At 52.9% G+C, this 17,940-nt stretch overlaps 1 protein-coding gene across 1 annotated transcript in view; it reads right to left on the reverse strand.

Moving 5' to 3' along the window:
* CCDC88C (coiled-coil domain containing 88C) overlaps nucleotides 1-17,940 on the reverse strand; it is a 126,920-nt gene that overhangs the window by 52,069 nt on the left and 56,911 nt on the right. The window contains 6 exon segments of the mRNA XM_032621569.1: nucleotides 4,677-4,835; nucleotides 5,198-5,279; nucleotides 5,906-6,090; nucleotides 6,483-6,623; nucleotides 9,238-9,321; nucleotides 10,116-10,174. Of these exon segments, the coding sequence (XP_032477460.1) occupies nucleotides 4,677-4,835; nucleotides 5,198-5,279; nucleotides 5,906-6,090; nucleotides 6,483-6,623; nucleotides 9,238-9,321; nucleotides 10,116-10,174 (710 nt within the window).

The raw sequence follows: 17,940 nt of genomic DNA on the forward strand, positions 1-17,940 counted from the left end.
AGGAGCGTGGTGGACTGAACCATAAACCAAGCATCAGGTCTGCCCTGCTCTAACTTCTCCTTCTACTGAATTTTATCAAAACTCCTTAAAAGTCATTAGGAAACACAGAGTCCCAAGTGGGAACAGAGGTCTCCCTGCTCAAGGTGATCTTGGTTCCCTGCATTTCAACATTCTCGGTCTACAATGTGATGCCCAGGTGCGGACATGAGCTGCCGGAGGCCGGGCGTCCCTCTAGCCCCCATGGCGTCTGAGGCAGTGGCCGCCGTCACCCGCTCCCCCAGCTCCCCTCCTGTCTGCGTGACCCCACCCCTTTTATTTCCTCCTTCCTTGGCAAGGCTGGGGTCCCAGAGGTGGAGAGAGGCATTTCAACGCCACCTTGGTCCACCTCTTCGCCAACTGCGATGCTGGGCAAGTTATTAATTTCTTCTCAGTTTTGTTATCTGAAAAAAGGAGAGGACCTAGACGCTGGCTACTCAACCTCACCAGGCCACCAGGAGACTTAAATGTGATGATACGGTTTGAGCTTAGCACAGTTAGTTCCTGGTGTGTGGGAAAAGCTGCATAAACACACAGTTATTGCTGCTCATTTAAAACCTCACTGCACCTACTGTGGGCCAGATCATGGGTCTGTAAAGGGCCAGAGAGGAAATATTTCTGGCTTCTCGGGTCCTAAGTCTGTCACGACTACTCAGCTGTGCAGGCACAGTTCAAAAGCAGCCATGGGCTGTGTGAATGAGCAGGTGTAGCTGTGTTCCAGTAACACTTTACTTATAAGAGCTGATGGTGCTGTCTCCCTCCCTCCCTCCCTCCCTCCCTCTCTCTCTCCCTCCCTCCCTCCTCCCTCTCTTTCTCCCTCTCTCTCTCTCTCTCTCTCTCTCTCTCTCTCTTTTTCTCTCTTACTCCTCTTCCTCTTCCTCTTTCTCTGCTATGTGAGGACACAACAAGAAAGCAACCATCTGCAAGCCAAGAAGAGAGCTCTCACCAGAGCCCAACCACCCTGGCACCTAGACCCCAGACTTCCAGCCTCTAGAACTTACATAGGCCTCTCACTGCCGTGGCCTCTCCCGCTGCGGAGCACAGGCTCCGGACACTCAGGGCAAGTGGCCGTGGCTCACGGGCCCAGCCGCTCCGTGGCATGTGGGATCTTCCCGGACCGGGGCACGAACCCGTGTCCCCTGCATCGGCAGGCGGACTCTCAACCACTGCGCCACCAGGGAATCCCTGAATGTGGATCTTGATGTTTGAATATGTTTTAACCTTGCACGATGTCTATACTAACAATGTGTGGGTTGTTTAATAAATATATTTTTTTAAAAAGCTGATGGTGGGTCAGACACCGCCCCGGGACTGATGGTAGTTTGGCCATCTCTGAGCTGGACAATGTGGGCACCAAGGCACTCAGACTCAAGGTCAGGAAGGCACAGATCCTGTCTTCAAGGAGCTCCCGGTGTGGGTGGGAAACGGGATGCATCATTACGACACCACGCGATGAGTCTGCCTGGGGGTAAGAAGGGGCCTAAAGGAATGGGGGGCGGGGCTGGGGATGCAGCCAGCAGAGTGTGGCCTGCCCACCCCTCACCGGCCCTCCCTGTGTCGGGGAGATGCGCTGGGCCGAGGGGCCTCAGGGGGCACCAGCGGACCTGAAGGGGACTCGGTTTGGCCGGAGCAGAGTTCCACGGGGACCAGAGTGGGTGTCAGAAGAAGGGGTGGAGTGTGGACTTTATCCCAAGAGCAACGGGGAGATGCCTGAGGGGCTCTTAGAAAGGCCACTCTGGCAGCGGCCCAGGCGATGTGAACGAGAAGAGGCGGGGGCAGAACGGCCAACTCAGATGCTTGCGGAGGGCATTCTGGAATAAAGATAACGTCATTCCTGCGCAGGCACTGGAATAATGTGGACAAGCAACCATGGAGAAGGCCGGCCGGGCACTGGGACTCACTCTCCCAACATCCGCCTCGGCCAGGGACAGGCTGGGAGGTGGGGAAATGGGCTCTGGAAGATGGACAGCACCTGGGGCTGCGGGAACGGGTGGAGAAGAAAGAAGACTCAAGGCCGAGCCGGCTCTGGCTTGAGTACCTGCCTCGGTGGATGGCGAGTCCAGTCCAGAGACAGTATGGGTGGGTTGGAGGGAGGGAGGGACACTGGATTTGGACACACTGACCTTGAGACAGACTGAGGTCTGGAGTGCGGGAGAAGCCCAGTCCAGAGATGAAGATTTGGGACCTGTTAGTCTGTACGTGCCAGCTAAAGAAGGGGCAGGAGGCAGAGAAGACATCATGGAGAAAGGCCAGATGGTAGACGCAGAGCAAGGTGACCACCACCCGCATGGGCCCAAGAAGATGAAGTTCGGGACTCAGGAAAGCCAGGTGAGTGAGGGGCGGAGGGTGGTGGTGTCCGAGCCCACAGAGAGGGTGGGCGAGGGAGGCTGGGAAGTGCCCACTGGACTGGCACAGGAGTCGTGGACCCTGATTCTCAAGCATGGTTTCAGGCGAGCAGAGGGAGAGGCAGACCTGGAGGACTGGGTTAGAAGGTGAGGCAATGAAGGACACAGCTGGTGCTCTCTCCTTTCAGACAGGCTCGGAGAGGGACCGGGGTAGCTCGAGAGGGTCGGGGGAGAGTGGGAAGGGTTTGATTTTCTTTTTAATTAAAGGTGAGATTATCCTGAGGATCCTAAGCATGGGACTCAAGTCAACAGACGCCTCTGGAGCACCTCCCCCTGCTGGAGACGGCAGAGATGTAGTTTCCGACTTCACGGACTGCACTCTGTAGGGAGAGCTGCTGGAACCCCAGAGCGCGGGCGAGCGACCCTGCCTGGGGTCAGAGGGGCTCGGCCAGGGTGGAAGTCGAGCTGCGGCCCCATTCCCCAGGCCCAGCCAGATGGGCAGGGCAGACCGAACCGTAGCCCATCTCCCCTCCTGAACCTGGGCACTGCGGGGGGATATCGTAAGAATGTGATGTGTTTGTGCACCGCACCCCAGGACTGACCATTAACCCAGCTCCTGACTGCCTTGCCAACAACCCAGCAATCACTGCATGGATTGGTTCCAGGGGCCCCCATCTCTGTGGAGAGCAGCTCGCTAGCATAAGCTCATTGGAAACGTGCTCCTGTGTCACGAGACGCCAGGGCACGAGGGTCTCAGAGACGCCCAGACCACTCCTCCTTCCACAGATGGGGACAAGACTTGCCCAACACCCACCAAGTTGGTGTGGCAGCTAGGACCGTGCCCTGCTACATCTCTGCATCTTAGACTACTGTTTCTTTCAGAGCCAGCACAGACCAGGAAGCTGTAACTCCCAGAGAGGAGCAGAGACAGGCCCACCTTATCTTTACCCAGGACGCACACGGCACCAACGCACCTGTCCTCAGTGTTGGGAATTTCAGACAATAACACAACATGGGACAACAGGAATCTCCCAGGCAACCTTTCTGCCTTTGTCCTCCTCCCACGCGGCCCTCTGGACAGCAACCCCCGTGCCCTGACAGCAGTGAGGTGCGACCATGCTTTGCAAAAGCAAGTCAAGGACCACTCTGTGCATCCACCCCACACAGTCCCCCTGTACGTAGGGGTGCCCACGCCGCTCTCCTCGCCTTGCTGTTTTAATCCTTATGTAAACTAGATTAGGACCCACATGAAAGCCACCAGAAGTTTAAAAACAAAACATGGAAATTTGTGTTCCACATTATTCTAACCAAAATTAACCTCGCCCTCGCCCTGAATCCCCGTCCTTTACTTTTCCTCCCACATGGCACTAATGCATTCTTCCTTCTGTGACAGGCAGCTGTTTCTCAGCGGTGAGACTGGACAGGCTCCGGGGGACAGCACATGCGCTGCCTGTCACACCCCCCCCCGGGAGGAAGAGGAGCACCCCTGCATGGCGGCTGTCCACAGCCGTGAATGAGCTCGAGAGCACGGCCGTGCTCCTCTCTCTGCCCTACTGCCCGTCACACCTAACACTGGCTTGTTCCAGAAGAGACAAAAACTCATGCTTCTTCCCCGGGTAGTCGGGTAGGACCCAGGCCCTGCCCTCAGGGCTCTAGGTCCACACGCAGCCTCTGGCTAAGCAGGGCGGATGGCACGTCTGCAGGTGGTTTGCAAGGACAATGCACTGACTCCAATGTGCCACTAACATTCCTCAGGGAACAAACACTCCTTAAGTAGGTCTGAGGAACTCACGGGCCCTGCAGCACAGCCTTCCCCATCCCACCTCCGCCCAGCCCAGGAGCCCCAGGGCCCGTCTACAGCGGGGCAGGAGTTGGGGGGGGAGCATGTCAGGGCCAAACAGCCGTCCCCACGCACGCCTGCCAGCGGCTCAGCAGGAGGCCTTGAGCAGGGAGAGGGCAACAGCAGGGTCCCCGCGACCTGCGTTCAACCCCTTCAAAAGCCACCTAGGTGGCGAGAAGAGACTTGCGGGTCATTTCTTACCGTCAAACAGGCCACTCAGTACGTCCTGACATCCCGATCTCACCCCGCTCATTAAACCCATCTCCAAACCCCAAGACTGGCAACGGGGGCAAAACACCTCATTTCTCAGAAAGGAGAGTCCAGGAACCTGCAGCTGATGCGAGGCAGTCAGGATTGGTGGGCAAAGCATCAGTGACCCCACCTGGATCCTGGCCTCTGTGCTCCCTTCAGTCCCGACACTCTCCCCGGCATTCACCCGGAGGCTGGGCGCGTACCTCCATGCGGGCCTTGTAGAAGTCCACGTCGTGCAGCTTCTCCCTGCAGCGCACCAGCTCCATCTCTAGCCTCTCCACACGGTTCGCCTTCTCCCTCAGGGCATCGAGCTCGTCGCGATAGGCACGAGCAGACCGGGCATCAGCCGCCAGCTGGATGTTCTGGGAGACAGGCAGAGACAGGGGAGCCTAGCTTAGGGCGCCCCTCTGGGGAGGGAAGAGGGGGCCAAGTCTCTGAAGCGCAGCGTTTCCAGGACATCTCGGTGGCCGAGGGGCTCCATGTGCAGGCCACCGCGTGGGGTCCCCGCTCGCTGTCACTAAGAAACAGTCACCCCCTCGGCCGTTCTCAGGACAACCGGCTCTCGGGCAGTGTTACTTTGAGCGGGAAGGAAACAGAAACCTTTGCTGGAAGCTCCCCCTGCTGCATGCCCGAACCCCTGGGCCACAGCTACCGGGGAGTACCAGCCCCGCCCCACCCCGTCCCCTCGACACACGCGGACACACAGACAGGCCTCCCCGCTCACCTCCTGCTTGACTTTCTGCAGCTCCAGCACCAGCTGATCTACCTCATGCCTGGTGTCCACAAGCTGCTCTGTCTTCTCCTCCCTGGGGGCGATTCGGAGCGAGTGTGGTGAAGGGGCCTGCCCGCCACCCTGCAAGCCCCCAGCAGGAAAAGGAAAGGGAACTGCACCTCTGGGGGTGAGGAGGGGAACGGCACGTGGGGCTTGCAGAAACGTTCCTGACTCAAAGTCTCTTCCATTTTTAACTTTTCAATGCCCACCCTCAAACTGCATCCATTGGGCCGCGGGTATCCCTCTGGGGGTACAGAGAGGTAAGGAGACCCCGGCTGCAGTGACACCACTTCACTGCCGGGCAGGCAGCAGGGCCCACTGGTGCCGAGGTGGAGGCGGGCAGCTGCCGAGGTGATGGGCAAAGTGGCATATTCACCAGCTGCAGGCAATGGGGACGGCTCCCCAGACGGGGGCCAGCCACATCCTCCCTCCAGCCAAAAACCATACCAGTGGGTGGTCGTCTAAGCCCAGACCCTGGGAGAACCCCTCCTGGCGCAGGCCCGGGAAGGGTCGCCGACGGCGCTCAGGGCGGAGCCCAGCTAACTCTATAGGGCCCAAGTCAGAGCTCTCCTGTTCGCTGCACCACACGTGCTAGAAACGGGTGTTTGTGACACATAGTGCAAGAGCAGAACAAACAGCCCAGCCGACCGGAGGACTCACAGCTCCTGCCTGACGCGGCGCAGCCTGGCCTTGGTGTCCGCCAGCTCCACGGCCAGGTGCTGCTTGTCCTCGCCGGAGAGGCTGCTGGTGGGGCTCGGGGTGGACTCGGCGCTGGAGGACTTGAGGGGGCTGGGCGGGTGCTGGGCCTGGAGGTAGTCCCGCTCCTGGGTGAGGTCCACGATCAGCTGCAGCGGGGCGGGCGGGGGAAGGGAAGGAGCGCTTGCACCCGAACTTGGGGCACAGTGGTCAGCGGACCAGAAGAAAGTGAGAGGCGTCGGCCGAGACTGAGAAACCAGGAGGCAGCAGGAGCAACGGGATGTCAAAAGGAGCACGTGAACGAGGAAGGTCTCCGAGCTCCACGTTCGATGAACAACTAAATGCCTTCCCACGGGGCTCTCGGAGGCGACCGCTGGCTGCAGGGAAAGTGCCCGGCTCCCACCGCCACCAGAAACCAGAGAGACAGGACCAGGGGGCAGCAGGCTTGAGACGAAGAGTCAGGACGAGGAGGGTGGCCGCGTGGCCAGGGCCCAGGCGTCCCTCCCAGACCTGCCAGTCCAGCACCCACCCGCAGACGCACCTCCGTGCACTCGTCCCTCTCATCGATGAGCCGCCTGAGGTGGAAGACCATGTTCCTCGACAGGGCCTCCAGCTCCTCCGGGGCCACGTCTGGGAGCTCCAACCACTGCAGGTCGAACACATTCTCCTGGTTGTGTGTCACCTGCGGGCACAGGTCAGGCGCTGCAGAGATGGGCAGGGCACGGCCGGGGGTTCTGGGAGCTCCCCGACCCCGCAGCCAGGGGGTGGGGTCACAGCTGACTCGGTCCCCTGACGTCATTCACCCTCATTGACAGATCTTCCGTGGAGAGCAGGGGGCTCCTCAAGCGAGTGCAGACGCCCCTCAGCCAAGTTCCACTAGCACAGGTCAGGCTGGGTGTTAAGTCAGTCTCAACACCGGCTCCAAGAGGACACGGATTTTTTTAATACCACAGGGCTCTCCTTATAATATAGTATTTCCCTAAAAATATACTGCCCTCAGATATGCTTACTGAAGCATCAATGTACAACACAAAGAAGGTTAAGTCCTAGGGATGCCACGGGTGCAAAGAGGGACTATGTGTTAAAAAAAGATAGAATCTAATGAGAATATGGCAAATGTTAAAAATCTTATGTTGGAATGTTGGGTGCGTAACGATCTTACATTACTTTTGGGGAAATATTTCATCGTCTAAACCAATTTTCAGGTAAGCCTGTATCTCATCCCCACAGGCCACAGAAGACCTCCTGGATCTTCCCTTTTCATCAGATGTGAGCGGAGGCCCACGGCTACGTCTACACTGGGCAGCCTCTGCAACGACTCTGCCGACCTGACCTTCTCAACCCGACACCCCCAGACCAGCCAGAAGATCAAATTTTGAGTCCCCATCCTTCCAGTTTGGGAAGGTGAGTATTAGCACACTCAAACCTCAACAGGGGAAAACGAAAAGAAACCAGGGATATCCCCTCCGAGAGGCACACCAAAAAAAGTTCTTAAGTTTTCCAGAGCAGTATATGGAGAGAGAGAATAGTTTAAAAACAAAGAAACAAAGACAGGGCCCTTCAGTTTCTCAAAAGACACCTGCTTTCTTACCGCTCCTCCCTTACGAAGAAAAGCTGGGATTCAGTAAATCTCCAAAAATTAGGAGAAATCTCACCCCATTGTACAGGGCACCCTAAAGGCCTGGAACTGGGGTTGAGAGGCCGGGTTCCAGGCCTGCTCCATACCAGTGTTTGGGAAAGGTCTATGGAAAGGGGGTCCAGGGGTGCAACCACAGCTGCACATCAGTAACTCAAGGAGCTTGTAATTAAAGGCTTATGGTCCTGCTCCCAATTCTGACTCAATGGATCTCCCGTGGGGCCCGGGCACCTGGATGTTTAAGAAGCACCCAGCTGGGCTTCCCTGGTGGCGCAGTGGTTAAGAGTCCACCTGCCAATGCAGGGGACACGGGTTCGTGCCCCGGTTCGGGAAGATCCCACATGCCGTGGAGCGGCTGGGACCGTGAGCCATGGCCGCTTAGCCTGCGCTCCGCAACAGGAGAGGCCACAACAGCGAGAGGTCCGCGTACCGCAAAAAAAAAAAAAAAAAAGAAGCACCCAACTAATTCTGAAGTCCTGTTCCCACAGCCAGTCACCGAACTTGATAATCTCGCAGGGCTTCTTTTTTGGGTGCATGCTTTTTTTAAAAAAAAATATCCTGCTGGCTGAACAGGGAAGGGGAGACAGCGAGTAGCAAAGACCTAGCCAGTCTCGAGGACCTAGTCCTCAGATACATCTTCAAAACACACGGACACACGAGGAAAGTTAAAAGGCAGAACGGCACTTAGGCTAACAGGTCGCTGACACGAATGGTTGAGAGTATTTCCTACAAGCCTGACGGGCTTTGCTGGACCCTCTACCTGCCATACGCTGCATCCGCCTCCTGCTTCAAATCCTGACTGAGTCTGCAACCCACAGTGCCCTAGCCGGCTGCGGAAGCCCAGCAGGCTGTCCCCAGAGCCGGCGTGGGGAGCTCTGTGTTCCGCTGCCTCTGCCAGTTACACACCTGCTCCTACGTGCTCCTGCTCATGTCTTTTTCATGCATTTATCTCATCTGTCCAATTAGGTGGAAGGCTGAACCATACCTCCTAAGATGATTAAAACGTACAAGGCTTCTTTTGGAGGAGGGTGGGGTGGAGGTCAGGGAACTAACTTTCAGGCGGGGGTGCTTGGTTTCCAGGGCAACTACCCCTTCAGTTGATACCACCTCTGCCAAAGTCAACGGGCGGAGCGGCTGCCCTTAGTGCGGAGCTCTCCTGACCCCACCCAGGGGGCCGAGTCTCCGGATACAGCCCTTCTGGGACTCGCTGGTTTTTAACTTCCCAAGGGGTGGCAGCTGTTTCTCTGCCACGTCACTGACAGAAGCAGTGAATCTCTCTCTCCAAGGATCAACCATTTGAAGCAGGGTGACATTTGCCAGAATACATTTTCAGGGACTGTAAATCAAATTCTGAGCCTAAACCACTTGACAGCTCTTAAAAATAGTCTGAGTCCATATTAGGCAAGAAGAAGAGGCAAAAGAAGACTTGATTGAAGTCTCTGAAAAAGTTTTTTTCATTTTAGCCGCCACTTTATTTTAGCTTGCTAACAGCCACCTTTCCAAATCGAATCAATTTGCCTGTAGTGTCTGAAACCTAAAATTAGCAAAATCATTAATGGGTGATGTGCTCTTTAGACTTTTCACTGGTGGAGAGGGCCTGCCTGCTGGGTGCCATGGGAGCAATGGTCCACGGCTAAGCCCCACAAAGCTCCCCACCTACCTCCTGTATATGGGCCACGATCCCGGCCTGTGTCTCAATGTCCAGCTGTTTGATTCTTTCGATAAATTCCTCTTTCCTCTCACACTGTGGAGGGTTACAAGTGTTAATGAAAGTGTTTTACAAGGGCAACCTGGGGCCGCCAGAGCCACAGAAATAGTTTCAAAAGGAGACACCTACCCCACCCCTGGGTTTTTCTTCTATAATCAAGAGTGCTCTGCCCTCCTACCAGCCAGCCCCTCACAACTGAGGTTTCTCTAGAAGCGGCTCAGACTACCTATAACATAATCACCTGTGGGGGGGGGGGGGGTGGGGGTTGTCTTTAAAAACACCGGGGGCGGGGGGTGGTGTGGGACACAGACAAGCTTTCCAGGGGATTCTTAAACAAGTAAAGATCAAGAACAGCTGGTTTAGGGCAGCACTTGGTAAACTTCATCTGTAAAGGGCCAGATGGTAAAAAAAATATATATCTTAGACTGGACAGGCCATGGGTCTCAGCTCTGCCGGTGTAGTGTGAAAGCAGCCACAGGTAATATGTAAAGGAATGAGCATGGCTGTGTCCCCCTAAAACTTTATTTAGAAAAATAGGTGGCAGGTCAAATTTGGCCCACAGGTTGTGTGCTGATCCTTGCTCTAGATGTTCCTACACTGGGGACAATTTGCTAATGGCACCCAGCCCCAGGGATCCCCACCTGGCCTCTTGCCCAAGGTGCTAGAAATGGTTGCCGCCTAAGTCGGTGTCACGTCTCTCGCAGGAACCCTGCGACCTTCCATCCTATTGGGCTGAAAGCAGCTTCACTCCTACCTCAGCGAACGGGGTGTTTTATCCCCACAAACCCAAACCTAAGAGCCCTCCTCTCTGCCCCCTGCCCAATCCCTACCTGAACAGCACAGCCCAGCACCAACAGCAGCACCTTCTTAATCTCCTCCATACTCTTCCCTAAATCAAAAGAGCAACATAGTTAATTACGCTCAACCGTTTGTAAAATTTCACTAGTGATATATACATATCTGCTGCAGGGGGAAAAAAAAAAATCAAATAAGCTAAAAAAAACCCTCTCTACCCAGTGATATGCACTTAAGGTGTACACACTCCATCTGTTTTCTCCATATGGGTTTGTTTTTTTCTTAAACCAAATGAGAATGCTGTTCATAACTATTTGTGGCCCTTTTCCATTCACATAGATCATAAAATCTTTCCACGATAATTAATGAACACGAGCATCGCTTTTTAGTGTGTGTGGTAAGCAAAGTACAATGGATGAGAACAGTCCCCACAGGAAAATACTCAATCGATGCTGAAATAAGAATGGACACAAACTTGCCCTTCCGTCCTGCAAAATCTCGAACAGATGAAGAAGAGTAAAGTGAACCTCCATGCTCATCACCCGCTTCACGTTACCAGCATTTTGCACGTTTATTCCATCTCCTCCTCACCGCCACCGCCTTTGTTTCTCAATGTCTGGCTGGAGCATCCCCCAAAGCAAGTCCCAGACATGACACACACATCATTTTTGATGGTCTCATACTTACTCTGTACAAAGGCCACAAACAAATTCAACCACTCCCTTTCCAGAGATCCGATTTTTCAATATTTTAATCTAAACGATGCTACAAAAAACATCTTACAGCTAATTCTTTATGGATATCCTGACTCCCGCCTTCAGGATAAACTCATCTTTCAAGCTTTTCCTACTTCCAAACTGCCCTGCAGAAAGGCTCTGCCATTTTTCTCTCTCACAACCAATATACCGTAAGGCCCACTTCCCCATGCCCAGACCAACACGGCTTTACTACTCCTCAGCTTTGCCAATCAGGCCAAAAAATCGTATTTCATCATTTTACACTGTGTCTTTTCCATTATGCTTGAGGCCAAATGCGTCTTCATCTGTTTATCAGTTTCAGTCACTTAAATAAACAGAGTCAGGATACAGGAGCTCCAGACCTGAGTTGGTCACCAGGAGGCCTGTGACCAGAACAAGCCGTACTCTGTTTCCCAGTCTCAGTTTCCACATCTGTGAAAGGGAGGCAGCTGGCCTGGGTGACGTGCAGGGTGCCTTTCGGGTGAGAAGCTCTACGGTTTTCTGCCCTTTTCATAATATCCTGTTCTCTTTGGGGGAGAAGGGACATGCTAGGAAAAGCATTGTTTTCCGGAAAGGCTTACCAACACCCACTCACATTGTGCTAAAATGGTCCAAGGCATCATCCAGGACACCCGGGATGAAGAAAACCAAACTCATGTCCAAGAACCAGTGCTGTGGTTCACTTCGGGTCCTTGGGTGTCAGGCGTGTATGGAGTAACATGTGAGTTCATCCTAATATCTCTCACCTGAGAAATACCTAAAAACAGCTTTTCCTGAGATGACGTTATTATGGTCGAGTCTCAGAACTGGGGGCTTGGCATCGCCCTTCCCACCGCCTAGTCTGAAGGTGGGTGGGACGGGCTCGGGGGCTGGACAAAAGGGTCCCTGCAGAGCATTCAGATTCCACACTCTTAAGAGTCAATCGGATCTGGTGTTGCAGGTCAACCCATGATGATCAAACCTTCTCTTTGCTAATAAGCATAGAACTTGATCAATGTTTGAAACGGAAAAATTCTCAAAGACTTTAATGGATTTTTTTTTCCCACCTGAGGCCTTTTATTTGGCCCAAGAGGCTCTAATCCATAGACATAAATACGTGTAACACCACAATGACTCACTTCTCTATTACGGCTGAGGTGGTGATCAGTCACGGTTTTAGTTCTGATAAAAAGAAAAGGACATGCCCACCAGAGTATTAAAAACTCCAATCAGTCTCACCAAAATCTTCCCCTGGCCACGGTGCTCATGCCAGCCCACGTGGCTGTCCTCACCTCTGTCCCTTCACAGTCAGTCCCCAGATGACTGGCAAGGGACCCTCGTAAGCCCTTTGGTGGATATAACAAGTACAGACCCCTCCCAGCCGTCACCAGGCTCCTCGTCTGCAGTGATTCACCTTTCATAGGCCGTGTACCTGGTGCTGTAGCCAGCAGAGCTGACACACAAGAAGAAAGCATTTTAAAGGCCTTGGATCAGCTCAAACAGAGGTCAGAGTTCACAAAGAATCTTTACGTACTCTTCCCAGCAAAGGCCCCACAGGACCTAATTATATCATACTTTGGATAACTTGAGCAACTCTGATGATCCACTCTCCCAGCCTACAGCAGATGAAAACGGCAAATTAAAAGTGGAAAGGAGCACAAGAAAGGCCCCCTGTGAGCAGCGAGGGCATAAGCCGGTCATGTGATAGCAAGGAAGAGACGAGAAACCCTGCGCACATACACGAGGGCTTAAAACTACAGTCTGAGGCTGTTCAGTGAAAGAATGAAGGGCTCTGCTCCCTCAGCAGCCTGTAGCTATACACAATGACAAGCGTGAGTCATTCCTTCACCCCTTCATTCATTCATTTACACCCATCGGAGAGCGAGAAAAAACGAAATCTGATCTAGAGCACTGTTGGAAAAGTATGGAATTCCAGTTTGCTGGGTTTTGTAACAGAAGGGGAAAAAGGATTTTAAAAGTAGAGAATTCATTTCAGAAAAATGTTCAGGGAATAATTATTTAAAATAAGCGTCTTGGTGGTGAACAGGGCACTAGGAAATTCACCTCTGCCTTCATTCACGTGAAGCAGCGCCGTGCTCACCAAGCTAAGTGAATAAAAACATTTGCTATAACAAATGTATCCTGTGCTTTTTACCCCTACACAAATTCCTAGCAAACTTAGAAAAGGAGACAGAGAGAGAGAGAGAGAGAGAAGCAGCAGTTCCCTCATTGCTCATGGAAAGCTGATGCCCAATTTCTCTCAGGATTTCTACTATTTTTAAAATCTACCAGATTGTGGGTTTTGAATAGTTCGAAAACACATCATAAGACTCTCTACCGGGTCCTCGCCGGCAAGGATGGCTCAGTGACACAGTTATACAGGCAAAGAAGAAACAACCCTACAGACAGCTCCCTCCCAAGCACCTACTAGGTGCTGGGTACTTTCTGAGAACATACCCATAATCAACACAGTCCTCTGAGCTCAGACCAAGAAAACCAGCAACTTCTATAGGAACCCAGAGGAAGGACTAGTTTGCAGTAAGGATGAGTCAAGGCTTCCTAAAGGAAATGACTTCTGAGCTGAGACCCCAGGATGAGGAGAGATCTGGGGGCTCTTCAGGCACAGGGAATAGCATATGCAAAGGCCTAGACACAAGAGAATATGGTGCTTGTCAAATTATAAATGCTTTGTGCTTCAGCTTATTAAAGTGGGTTTTCATGAGAAATGGGAGGCAGGGTAGGAAGCAACGTGGATTTCTGTACCTGGTGAGTCACAAGCAACCAATGGATGGGGGGAGGGCCGAACACATCAGACACCCTTTGCACCTACCCACAACCCCAGGGGGAATCCCATGACAGCCTGAGCTAATGGTCGAGTCTAAGAAAAATCTTACTTACTTACTTTACTACCTGCTTCCTGGAGTCCTGACACAGAGAAACTCACTCCAGCCTTTCTTAGCATGAATGGAACGCATATAGGCTGGCCCAAATTACACATAAAGCTACAGGTGTTTGTAGCAATCAGCTTCCAAAACAGAAGGGAAACTGATACCGCACGTGTGACAAAGGTGGACCTGGGCATAGAAATATAGTGGGGCAATTAAAGTACACCAGCCTCTAAAATGTGGAGACTGAATCAGATCAGGATTGGAAAATTTCCTGACTTTCTGATCTTGAGTCTGTGGCAGACATAACTAGTCAATCATAACACTTTCTTACCAAGCCTGGAAGGAGGCCTCAGAATCCTTCTGAACACAGCACTGCCTGATGTAGCCACTGCCTGACACGCGATGAAAGCTGGCCCATGAAACAAAACCCAGCTTCCATGCCTGGTACACAGTCAGTGGGGTCCTTTGACCCCACTCTTTGATTCTCTAAGACACAGTCATTTGAACGTTCATACATTCTCTGGATACGGAAAATCAATCTTGTGTATAAGTGACCACTGGGGTGTCAAGGTGGGGATTTAGACAAAGGAAGGCAAACAGCCCTTTCCAGGAGGACCACAACCCCAGAGGCCCTCGGTCCGTGAGTCGCCAGCCAGGGTGAGGGTTTAACCCTCTCAGCCTGGAAGGACTGACCCACTGGAGTTAATCCTGCCCTCCACAAGTGCCCTTCACGTCTACGGACCATTACAGCACTTTCATATAACATGCTATCATTTGACTTAATCCCCAAAGCAATCCCCAAAGGCCAGTATTAGCTCCATGTTACAAACAAGAGGAGGCTCAGACAAGCTGAGCCACAGAACTGAGATTTGGTCACCACCTGCTCTCGCCTAACTCGCTACCATCCCCCTCCCTGAAACTGCCATTGTTTATTTACATTTCCTTCGGAGCAGGGCTCTCTCTGGTTTAGCTTCTGATCCCAATGCGACAGTGCAGGTCTTTAGCCAGTGTCTGCTGATTGAGTGACTGATGGTAACTGTTAGCATCATGTCCCAGGGAGAAAAGAACATTTTCAGTTTCCAATCTTGTTAGGATGGAGATATACGTGTGTGTGTGTGTGTGTGTGTGTGTGTGTGTGTGTGTGCGCGCCCGTATTTTTTTTTCTTAATAATTCTACATTCTGCTCTCCTCTGACTTATGTGCTGGAGTCAACCACTCACTGTGCTTTCCCTGGTTTCTTAGTTAAAAACCAGTCATTTCATAAGTATGATTGATTATGGGGCTGTCTGATTTGAAAATAGCACTGCACTGAACGTGACCCTGTTCCTCCTCAATGCATAATGACATCTCAAGACTCACCCACAAGGGCACAGTTCTATGGGCCCTCCTGGGGGCTCTGCTTACACTGAGAAAAGCTGTTATTATTTTAACACGGTTACCTTGGGTTCCATGAGGAACAGTGTGTACGGTAATTCCTTGTGGGTGGGCACTTAGGGACCCTCTGTAATACCCGTCGCAGGTCATGGGATGGGAGGCAAGCACCTCTACATACCACCTCACAGCCTGGAGAGCGACTCCTAGGAAACCCTCACTTAGATTTCTTACACCTAGAACGTTACACGTGTGACCCCCACCAGGCACTCCCCCATTTATTAGTCATTCAGCAAACGTTTTTCACATGTGGACTTCGCAGGCTCGAAGTCACATGTCCGTTTGAAATGATGTGGGTGGCTCTAGAGCGTACCCTGACCCAGGGCCCCGTTATCGCACCGTCTCTCCTTCTCACCCCCCACAGTCTGCCCCCACCCGCAGGGATCCATCACACCATCCTGTGTGGGTAACGAGAACCTCTGCCCAGATGCCACAAGGCAGCCACTCCCAGAGAGCAACTTCAACAGCCACGTCAAGCCCCTCAGACAGCGCCATCATCAAAACTGCCTCCTTAGCCCAGCCCGCCTAGGCCACAGAAGCTGAGAACTAATGCATTCCCTAGCACCAAACGACTAAAGATCAGAAAAGGAGCAGCAACCACAAGAATGCAGCTTGCGACCCAGAGTCTCCACCGGCTGGAGGTGAGACGGTGGCAGAGGCAGGAGGTGATCTGAGAAAGGGTCCCTCCCATGCACCAGGCAGAAAATGCAAAGCCCCAATATTATCGGTGAACATAGAGACCTTTGACAAATAACAGCTCATCCCTCCTCCTCGGGCAGCCACGGCCACAGAGAGCAGTCCCGCTGGACGCCATGCACGGTCATGCAGCTGGGGAGCCCCCTCTCTGTGTACAGCCCATCACTAGGAGGTGACCAAACAAAGTCTGGTCTCCAGGCAGGTCCCGCGGCTGCTCCGAAGGCTGGCATCTGGCCGTGCTCTAACGATCGCTGTGCTTGCTGCTAACCAAGCTTTTCACGTTCCTAGAAGAGCCAAGTGCTGGCATTCAGCTCAAGGGCCCGGCAACCCCCTGCGCTCTACAGGGACCAGAGAATTCATTTCTCAATCCAGCAGGCAGCACAGAAGCAAAGGAGCAGGCCGCAAGCCGTGCCACATGAAATCGCGTGTGGGTGCTTTTCTGAACGTGCTCTCTCCAGGAGAAAACAGGAAGCACGAAGAGGATCGAATGCCTGGCGAGATTAGCTTTTCTTTATTTACTTACTTCTTCCCTCCTCATTTAAAGGACCTAAGGTTTCTGCAAACACAAAAGTTTTATACATATATATAAACAAGACCAGAATTCAGGAGAAATGAAAAAATAGCTTAGGGTTGGGAAAAAGAACTCAAGAATCACTCATTAACACCTAACGGCAGACCCTCAACCCACCATGTCACTTGGCAAGCAGGGCACTGGGGCGGGCAGAGCCGCAGGAAGGTGGCAGGGGAGGGAAGGCAGCCCGCCCGCTTTCTAAAAGAACAATCTCAGCGGCAGGAAGACCGTTTGTAATAAACCAGGTTTGGAGCCCTCTCTCCAGTCGCCGGGGTTGGAGGTGAGCCAGCACCTGGGTGCACTGGCCCTCAGGGGTTCCAGCTCGTCATCAAAAGGCAGAGCGGTGCAGTGACGGAAGGTTTCCGTGGGAACCGAAAAGCACTTCAAGGACGCCCTTGATAGGAGAGCAAGTAAATCCTAGAGGGTTAAATATTAAATTCCAAGGAGTTTCAGGAGTTCCGTTTCCCTCTGGCCTTTGAAACCTAAACTTCAGCTGTGACAGAGACTTCCTCCCTGTGCCCTGAGCTTACTCCTCCTCATGGGACTGTCAGCACACTTCCACTCCTCTGAACTTGTCACACCTGGACACCTCCCTCTGCTGCTGTCGAGGGTTCTTTGAGGCCCTGCCACATACAGCCTCCTCCAGGAAGTCCTCCTGACCTGCCCAGGCAGAACTGATTGCCCGCCTTGCACTCTGGGAAGCATGTTCGCACCGCTTCTCGCCCTGGAACAGGCTAGTCATGGACACTTTCCTCCCCTCCTGCCCCAACGCAGACTGGGGGCTCCTTGAACAGAGACAGCCTATTCGTCTCCATGGCCACTGCACCCATGGTGGGCATCTGACAGAGAAAGCTGGAGGGGGGCTCGGGCTGAGCTCCTCTGTGAGGAGAAGCGATGCAAGCGCGTTCCCGTCTTCTATTTGGGAGGGTCAGAAACTGGCCTTCTGATTTCTTTGGTCAGAGCAGCAGGAGAACAGAGGTTTGCAAGAGCTGTGAAGGAACGACATTTACAGAATCCGGGGACACAGAATCTCAGACTCCTCAAGGTGCTTTCTCTGTCCCTGCAAGCCCCTTCTGTAACCATCACGAGAGAAAAAACTGAGGACGAGGACCAGATCACCGAACAGCAATTAATGGGAGGCTATCCTCAAAGGTTCCAGCTGTATTCACAGACAGGACCCTGTAGGCTGCGAATACGGGATCAGCCCCTCCTTGGACCCAGGAATCTTGCCTGGCATTTAGAACTCAAGAGACACCAGGCAGAATAATGACAGTGGCTGGTCCTCCGGCTTGGAACCAGTGGCTGACTGTCCACATATATAACCATCTGCGTAACTTATGGTAATAAATACATCTTTTACCTATGGGACCACCATGCTGTGTGCCTCTGAATGAGTTCCCTCCCCTCTCTGGGCTGGGTTTCTACACCTACATGGCTCCACCCTTTCCTTTCTAAACAGCTTAGGAGTGGTCAGCAATTCACAAGTCTGAAAACCACAACTGCACTTAGATACAAACCTTGGAAGAAAGAACAGTGCTGTCTTCCAGCATGATTGCAC

Source organism: Phocoena sinus, chromosome 2 (genome assembly GCF_008692025.1).
Source record: "Phocoena sinus isolate mPhoSin1 chromosome 2, mPhoSin1.pri, whole genome shotgun sequence".
In the NCBI taxonomy this organism is placed as follows: Eukaryota; Metazoa; Chordata; class Mammalia; order Artiodactyla; family Phocoenidae; genus Phocoena; species Phocoena sinus.